The following is a 9871-nucleotide window of genomic DNA, read 5'->3' on the forward strand; positions in this document are numbered from 1 at the left end:
TTGTGATCCTCCTGCCACAGCCTCACATTCTGCTGGAATTACAGGCCTACAGCACCACACTGGGCAAGAACTCTTAAAGAAAAATAGAAACAAGGAGGCCTGGCTAAAGCTGTGGTTGGCAAAGCAGCAGTCCTCACTCATCCCAGCCAGGACGGAGATTTCTGCTCACTTGGGTTATGACAATGTTCCTTTTTTGTATATGTTCAGGCCAGACTGTGAAAGGCCATGTTCTGTCTTGATCTACCCAGTCACAGAGTAGCCATGTCTGATGTGGGTGCTCTGTGAACTGTCCTTGGCCAACAGAACACCAGCGCCAAGCCAGAGGCGGCAAACCAGCTCCTGTTACTCCTCCATAGGGGATGCTGATGTGCAGTAGACAGACAGCTTTCCAAAGCAGTAATATCAATCCAAAGTCTCCCAGTATGCACAGCAGGTGCACACAAATTGTGCTTAGCTGAATGAATGAAGTTCTGGGAAAAATTAGAGACTTTGTGAGCAAGCAATGTGGTCAGCCTTGTACTTTGAAAGATGATTGTCCCCAGAGGCAAGAAGCACACCCAGTGAGCAGATTTTAGCTTCTAAAACCATTCTCCAAAAAAGGAAACTAGGGCTCCTTGGAGAAATAGATGATTCCAAGGCCAAATCAAAAATACACAGGATTAGCCTGGAGCAACTTGTAGTGCCAGAAAGAAAATGATCAAAAGCAAACAAACCACACACACACACACACACACACACACACACACACACACACACACAAAATTGATGGAGGCATACTAAAAGAACCAGCAGCTCACTGAAAAATGGAATAGTGTAAACAACAAATATAGTACTGGATTATAACCCAAAGCATAAATAATTATTCATGAGTCCACAATGATATAGATGACTGAATAACAAATAAATGAGGAGAAATAAATCTTCTATGCAGAAGAATTTCAAATAATATACACATGTCCCATCAAGGAGGTTGACCATAGGCTGTACACTGTGACATGCTTCCAAAGATTTAAGTACAGAAAGGGAGAAGAGAGTTACCCTGCAGTGGAGAAACCTGGCAAAGACACCCACAATGGTTGGGAGTCCCCAGGGTGACTGAAGGCTTTAGGATGTGCTGTCAGGAGGCAATGGGACCTCTGACAGGTGGGGACTAGTGGGAGGTCCTCAGGTCACTGGGAGTATGCCACCAGAGGGATGGTAGATATGGTCTCTGCCTCTCTGACTTTCTATTTGTCCATGTAAGCTCTTACACACATGCACACACACACTCACTCACTCACCATGTGTTGCCAACTGCCACAGACACAGAGGCCACGCTAATCCCAATCCCTTGCATCTGATTTTAGACCTAAACCCCCAAACTGTGAGTGAAATAAGCCTCCTTTTCTCTATCGGTAGCCTGTGTCAGGTATTTTGTTGCAGTGACAAAGAGCTGATTCATTTAATAACTCAGCCAAGGGATCAGATCCAGGTCACCAACAGTGAGTCATGCGGACAGTGTGGACCCTTCATACGATGTGATTAAATGGCACTTTACCCCCTAAAATCTATAATCCAGTCTAATCATAGGGGAAAAAATCAAACAAATCTTGACTGAGGGACATTCTACAAAATGCCTTAGCAGAACTCTTCAAGGTCATCAAAAACAAGAGAAGTCTAAGAGGCTGTCAATGCCAAGAGAGCCTCAAGAGACATGACAGTGAATGTCATGTGGGATCCTAGATTTGGGAGCAGAAAAAGGACATTAGAGAAAAACTAAGGAAATCTGAACAAAGCTCTGACTTTAGCTCATAAAAATGCTTCAATATTGCTTAACGATAAATACAACACATTAATGTAAGATGTTCACATGATAGAAAATGGCATGGGGCACATGGGAATGCTCTGTACCACCTTCACAGCCTTCCCGTAAATCTAAAATACTCTGAAATAAGTTTAGGACAAAAAACTTTTTTAAAAAGTAATTAATATTTTGTTTGTATTCAAGTATGGGTTGGAAGGTAACATGAAAATTTTAAATAATTGTTATATTAGCACTGAAATTATATAAGATACTGGATTTCTTAATATTTTTTCTTGTCACTTTGATTACATAATAAAAGCCAGAAAGTGGAAAAAAAGATCATCCTGGCAAGTGTTGGCAGTTAGATAGGGGACCCATGTAATTTATCATCCAAACCAGGACAGTTAAGAGTGAAAAGGGACACTATTAATAATCATGCTGGGTTAGCGGCACAAAGCAGAATGTTCCTGGTGACCCTGGGTGTTCAACTGCCATTGAGAAGTAGGTCTCAGAGGCCTGTGCTGTCTGGAGTTTCTGTCAGCTTCAGTGTCCCTGGAAAGGAATGTCAGGCCAGCGAGCCAAGCTGAGCAACACGGGGAGCAGGACAGAAAGTGGACATGACCTTGTGGCTGAGGCCAAATACCTGCACCATCCCCACGTTCTGGATAGGCAATCTCCATTGACTATGCCCCTTTTTCATTGCACATCCTACCTGCTAGGTGCCCTTAAAAAGGGCCTTAGGACCCAATCCCAAAGGATTCCTTTGAGTTTGCATGAGGTTCCCTGTAAGGAGGCCCCCCCAAACAGGCTGCCTGAGGGCTTCCCTTCTAGCAACCAGTCCCCTCTTGTGCCACGCGGCCACCCACCCCAACAATACCCATTCAAGCCCTGTTGGTGGCAGCACTTTCACTGATGGAAGGGCCAGCAAGGCTGCGCCTGATTAGTTTAGCCAGGTTTTTCAACTGCCAAACGCAACTCACCAGCCAGATCCCACTCAAGGAGTGGGTTCCAGTCTTTCTTCAGCATATGGTTCTTCACTTTGCCTTTCCTTTGCATTTTTTATATGCCATCTTTTTTCTCTTTTCCCTAATTTAACTTTAAAAAGTATCTTTTCTGTCTATGGATTTCAGAAATGCAAGATGACCTTCATACTCAAGAACAAAATCGAGGACAAAATGAACAAGACTCTATAAACACTCACAGTTGGATCCTATAGCATCAGCACCGGAAACCCTAAATCCAAGGTTTCTGAGACTTTCCCACAAAGGTCCCTGTAATCAGATGAAGTCAAAGCCTTATGCTAGAGCCCTGGGTCCAACAGCCAACAGCAAGTACATGCCACTCTGGCTTCTTGCTTTACTTTCAAACTCAGAAAGATTGTAATTTCCAATGTAGAAAGTCTTCCTTCTAAGATCTTCAAGTTTCAATGCATGGAAGATGATTTGTGTCTCTTGGTGTTTTGGGAGCTCTGAAACAGCAACCTGGCTGTGCAGGTTGGTGCTGGGCAGACCTGGCTAACTGCATGTTACCTGGAGTTTTGCAAAGTACCAGGTCAGAGTTGGCAAGAGCAGCAGCCCCACACTCTGAAGGTCACTGTGCTCAGACACACTTACCACAGCACTTCTAGCCTGTCTCATGCTCCTGCATAGCTCTTCCTAACAGCCAGCCTAGCTGACCAAAAACAGTCCCAATTTACCCTGGATGTGGGGCCTTTACCGTGTGCCTCTATCACCGCCACACTAGATCTGAGCTGAACCTGAGACTTGCTCTATCCAGCAGAATGCTGCAGAAATGACACTTCTTGTCCCCTTCTACAAGAAGGTCTGGAACCTTCCATGTGTGCATTCTTTGAGAGGCCTCCTATCGTACTGCAGAGACCTGGTAAGCGAGAAACTCCAAGATTATGAGGACAGTTGTGGGTTAAAGTGTGTCCCCAAGTTCTTCAGCATTTCCTTCAAAAGGCCAAGTGCAACCCCCTACTAATCCTAAGTATGAGCTGGACTTGTGAGTTTCTTCTAACAGAACAAGTCAGGAGTGACTATGACTTCAATGTAATGACTACAGAAGCCTAATGGTACAGAGCTGAGGCCTCCAGCCTCATAGGGAGATGAGTGGAAGTGGATCCCACAACCACAATCAAACCATAATATGATAGCAGTACAAGTGACACAACCCCAGTAGTCTCTGGACAGACCTGAGCAGATGCACCTGGCATTCATGGAAACTAGTAGATGATATTTATCATTGCAAGCCACAAAGTTCTGAAGTCATTTGTTAAGTGGCTTTTATATAAAACAACAGCCAAGAGCAAGTACTGAGACCCTGGGGAGGCCTCTGGCCTCCAGCCCTCTGAGACACCATATACATGAATGTGGAACTCCCCTGGATGTTCTGGTCCCATAGATGTCACATGGGTTTCTTAACCATCCCTGCTGGGCCCCGTCCACAATCCCACACCACAAAACAATGAGAAATAATAAAAGTTGCTGTTAAGGAACTAACCTTTGAAGTAGTTTGTTACCAGAAAAAGATAACTGGAATAATAGGCCCACTGAGAACAAAGAGCAACCAGTTTGACAAACACAATGCCAGGACCCTGATGCCTATCAGCTTGTGAATGTCAGCTCTAAGATCAGATATGGCAGGTGATAAAGGGATGGACCCAAGACACCTGGCCACAAGGAAAGGTAGAGGTGCAGGAAAAAGAAGGCATCCAAGCCCAATGCATGTCCCTCCCCAACCTCACAGCATTATGGGAAACCAAAGAACCAATCCCACATGCACAGGGCCCCAAAAGTGTCCATGATGCCCATAATGAACTCGGAAACTACAAACACAATCATTTATTGTCACAAATTAAGCCTTCTGCATTAGAAGCACGAAGAGTCATGATGGGAATTCTGAAATTGTAGAAACCTTTTTAAAGACAACTTTTTAAACCACTGTGAGAAATGTAATGTGCTTAGTTCCTATTTTTAATAAATTGGGGGCGACACTGACTCCTACTTACACCATCTCCTTGGCTCCAGAACTTAAATAACATCAAGCAGAGGTATCACACGGCCACAGCCTGGGCGGCAAGGTGTCAGAGACCATCCGTGGATTCTTGAGTCACATTTAGGGGAACAAGGACACGGTGGGGAGCAACCTTCCTCCCTGCTGTATGGAGTCAGGCCAGAGCAGGCTTCTGGGTCTACTCCCTCCCCCGGCTATATTGATGTCTGCAGTTACCTTAATTGTTAAAATAAGTCAATGGGAAGATTATATTTTCCATTAAGTCAATGGGAAGATTATATTTTTATGAAACAGGCGTGCTAATTTTTAAATAACAATAATGTATTCATTGTAGCTTGTCCTAGTTGTTTGAAACTTTGACCATTATAATCATTCAGCACCTGGGTCCCTGGCAGTCTTCTTGAGGGACAGTGTTTGCCCAGACCCTGGCCAGAAGGGAGACACCTGGGAAGAGCTCCAGGCATGAGGATGACATGCTCACCCCCACCCAATAGTGAGTACAGAAGGAGCTGCACACCCAGCATGAGGTGGCCAAGGAGAACCCGGTCCAGCACTTGCCAGCATATTAGTCAGTGAGAAAAACACTGGTTACCCACTTACTGCCATCTAGTTTTACACAGACAGCAGAGGAAGAGGGGGACATAGAAATACACAGTTCTCCAATTCTTTTAAGTGAGGAGGAAAAATCTAAATGGGAATGATAAATAGCACTAAGTGGAAGCCTTGACTCTTTGCTAAGGTGAACCCCAAATTCAACTCTAAACTTCCTATTAAGAACAAAAGAACCAATCCCACATAAGACCAGAAACACAAGAGTACGGGACTTTAGCATGAAAACTAACAGATTCCAAGAGCCTTGAAACCCATGGTCCCCTATGGGAAGGCCTTACCTGTCACAGCAGAACCCCCATCAACACCCACAGGTGTGCGACCCAATGGGAAGATAAGCTCCTCCTGCAGCTGACTCTGGGAAAAAGAGACCCAGAAACCAAGCACATGGGGCTCCCCTACAACCATACCTCAGAGGCGAGTCTGATGAAAGATTCCATAATCCAATTCAGAGGCAAAGTTTCAGGCTGCCAGGTGCTGATGCAGGATACTGCACAGACCTGCTGTGTACTCATTATACATTTACTGCACAAATCTGCTGTATACTCAGTTTGTATTTCCTAGGCTCACTCCATTCTCTTCCTGAGTCTCCATTCCCCTCTAAGTGAGCCAGCTACAGGCACCCCAATACTTCACACGATGCCTCTGACCTAGCTAGGACATTCCTAGAAATGTTTCCTAAGGTAACAATGCTAAGCACACAAAGACAAATGTGCAAAGATTTTCATAGCATACTAGTTTGTACTTTTTAAACAGAAACACTACAAAGACCTCCAATAGGAAACTAACAGAGAATGTTACAGCTGCACAAAGGGATGCTACCAAGCTGTGATTCTCCACCCTGACTGTTCATCAAAATTGTAAGGGGTCTTAAAGAGGAGCAGACGCTGAGCCCCACCCTTATACCAACCCCACCTCCACAAATTCAGTCAATGTCTTGAGGGAAGGCTCAGACAGTGCCCACTGAATTGATACACAGCTCAGGTTGAGAACTGCTGTTACATTAAGCCAACAATCTATGCTTCAGAGCTACAAGATGTTGACATACTGCTAAATAAAAAGACAAGTTACAACAAAACAGTATACACAGTATGATCCTATTTCTGGAAAAGGAAAGTGTGTTTCTATATGGTTGTATGTGTGATTACACTCCTAGATTCCTAGAAGGCGGGGAGACACCAAACGCTCACTGTGGAGACCTCATGGTGCTCAAATTACAAATGTTGGCAAAACAAAGGGTTTTGATAATTTTGTTTTCTTTTAGTTTTGCCTTCTAATTTTAAAAGTGGTGACTTAAGAATCAGGAAGCCCCCATCCCACCTCAGTGCTCACCTACCTAACAGCACTCCAAAGGCATCCCACAGCCTGCAAGGGCTTTCTGCCAGTGTTCTGGGGCAAAGTCAAGTTTTCTTGGCAATTAGCCACTGCCTACCAGTAAGCTAACAACATTCATGTGCAGTGACAAGTCATGGTCTTCTGAGATGGGCAGTGTCCCACAGCATGACAGCTGCCGAGCTTCTCAGAGGGAAGGGGTTAGACAGTCCACACAGTACCACAGAGACCCCAAGGCAGCAAGAAATGATGGGCTCACCCAAAATCATGCAGCTCTGGGGCAGAGCAGAAGAGATTCAGGGTGCTAACCGGTTCTTACCCTGAAACGAATTTCTCATGGGAGTCAGAGAAGGATAGAGCAGAAGAATGTGAGGGCTGAGGGGAAAGATAAGGGAACCCTAAGTGTTCTGTATGTGTACCAAACACCCACCAAAGAAGGAATACAACTCTGGATTCTACACAGACTAACAAGAATGGAGAATATTTAAGATCTTATTTTATGTTACAACTATACTTTTTAGTTCAAATTTACCTGGCACTTTGTTAAATTGCCCTCCGATTTTCTTTTTTTTAATTTTCTCTGCATACCAAATTTGATATATTAATTAGGTGTTTTAATCTAAAAAATTCATCAGAAAGTCTCACATTACCATGGCAACCATGCAGCTCCAGCACATGCAACTCCCCAGCACAACACAGCTCCCTCCTCTTTAAAGCCCTGCTGCAATGGGGCCAGAAAAGTGGTGGGGGTCTGATTATTACAAAGAAATGGAGGGACACAGTCCCTTCCTGAATGATGCTCCTTCCTCCTTCCCAAACTGCATCTGTTCCACCCAGATGAATCTCTTGGCCTTCACACTTACAGCACAGGACCTTATTTCAGCAAACATCACATTGTGACTCTCAAGCCATTTGTGCCCGCCAACAACATGGAAAAATGGAATGAAGTGGTCACCCACCCATAGAACATCCTCAGATCCAGGCCCAAGCCAAGGTATGGCCTCCCAATTTCATCAAAGCCCCCTTAAATCTTGGCACTGTGTTCATCCTGGGTATGTGGGTACCATGCCCAGTGATAGGCCAGGGACAGTCATACATCATAGAGAGCAAGCACCTATCAGCCAGTGTCATGAATCACCCTACAAAAGCCCAAAATCGTTAGTACCTCTGCCATCCAAATAAAGGAGTGGAGATGTGTAAAATAGTTCTCAAATCAGATGATGAACACCATAAATAGATTCTGTGTTCTTTTTTGTTTTTTAAACGGTCCCTCAGTTCTGAGGCACAACAACTGGAAACAAGTAGAAAAAAGTCTACCTTAAAACGCTGATGATGGCAGCTCCTGTGCTACGTCAGTGCTCTATTTCCACATTTGCTGCCTTGGAGACACAATGCTAAGACACAGAAGGGTGGACAGCTCTTGGCTGACACCAGCAAGTGCTGAAATCAGATGTGTTTCTCAGACTTTCCTCATTCTGCAGCCAGAAACTAGATGCAAATCCACTTTCTGAATAGCTTCTACTTCACTCTGGGTTTTTTTTTTACATTAAATATTCATTGTTAAAAACAAAAACATAATACAAAAAACATGCACCACAGTGAGTCCTGCTTCCCCCAAAGTTCAGAACACAATGACAGGCCACCCCAGAACATACTGTGTCTGATACATCAGGATCTGAAAGCACCTTTCCTGCTGACCATGCTAAGCAGAGGCCTGGCATCTCCTAGCCAGGCTCCCTACAGATGTCTCTATTAGGAATGCCCCTGCACAGCTTCACTACCACCAGCCTGAGGTCCTATTATTGTAATTTCCTACAATGCTTAAATTATTTATTGGAAATAAATAGCTTGGGCTCTTGAAGAGAGCTGTGCTCTAAAACTATAAAAAAAAATCCATCATATCTCCACAGGCTGCCTACAAATGAAAATGCATATTTCAACTATTTTAAGAAAATGTCAAAAAGCATGAAGTGTGTCATCATTTTACCATATAAAATTATCCGCATGGCATCTGTAGAAAAAGCTATATGTTTGCAAGTGACTTTATCGTAGTATCCCAAAGGCACCCACTTCCTGTAGGTGCTAAGTTAAAGGTCCCTAGCATACAAGAGAGACCCAAGAATTGTGCCTGCACTGCCAGTTGGCTGTCATCCCCTGCTTTCCACCAGCGCCCACCTTGCCAGTCACCTAAGACACATATGTCTTCCAGGTAGGCAGCTCTACCTGCAGAAGGACTTCATAGTTCCCCAGAGGCCAGATTTTTAATGTGGCTTTGTTTCGGGATTTTTATTTGTCTGTTTGTTTTTTGGTTCGGGGAAATCGAACTCAGGACCTTGCGCGTGCCAGGCTGTATTGCTGAGCTATATCCCCAGCCCCGAGACCAGGTTTTTGCACAAAGACCAGGCCTTGGTTGTACAGGGAAACCCAGTGCAAAAACTGGGCGTGTCAGTTGTACTGCAGTCACCGGAGAGACTGAGCGTTCTGAGGGGACAGGGTACCCCGCACCACCTGTAGGGCAAGCATCTCACTTCACAAACTCGCACACCACAGGTGAGCGCTCCTGGAACTGCAAGTAAGGACAGCACCTCCTCACTGCCCACAAAGGAAAATGAAAATATATGGTGTTCTGGACAGTGGGAAGCATTGTCCTAAGCTCTGGAGCCGCCAAGACCACGATCTTCACCCTGCATGGCCGGCCAAAGACTGTTTCGCCCGGGGCGCCGCCACTGGAAATGTAGGTCCCGCGTGGGGACCTTGCCTGTGATCCACGAGTTTCCTCGGAGACCGAGACGTCCCGAGACACAGTCCCACCCGGGTAGCCGCCAGTGTCCAACGAAAAGAAATGCCACCTCTATGGCCGCCCTTGGAGAGCGTACGGGGTCCCTACAATGTGCCCCGGAGTCCCCGCTGGGCGGCCGCACTCACCGTCCTCCTTGTCGTCAAATACCGGCTTCCGCGCCGTGGCCGCCGATATGGACGACATGGACATCCTCTTCTTCCACTTGCTCCACGGAAACAGGGGGCGCGGCTGTGCGCGGGCATCGCCTGCATCTCGGACCCGGGGCTGGCTGGCGGCGGGTGGCTGCAGGGCCGGGGTCGCGTCGGGGCCAGAGGAGCGCGTGCGGCCGGGGG

The 9871-nt window shown here is 45.7% G+C and overlaps 1 protein-coding gene across 1 annotated transcript in view; it reads right to left on the reverse strand.

Annotated features, from left to right (window-relative positions):
• Stk32c (serine/threonine kinase 32C) overlaps nucleotides 1–9871 on the reverse strand; it is a gene marked incomplete at its 5' end in the record, with an annotated part of 101326 nt that extends 91455 nt beyond the window's left edge. The window contains 1 exon segment of the mRNA XM_013503114.1: nucleotides 9665–9871. Coding sequence (XP_013358568.1) covers nucleotides 9665–9871 — 207 coding nt within the window.

Source organism: Chinchilla lanigera, unplaced genomic scaffold (assembly GCF_000276665.1).
Source record: "Chinchilla lanigera isolate Chin_1 unplaced genomic scaffold, ChiLan1.0 scaffold00076, whole genome shotgun sequence".
NCBI classification, from domain to species: Eukaryota; Metazoa; Chordata; class Mammalia; order Rodentia; family Chinchillidae; genus Chinchilla; species Chinchilla lanigera.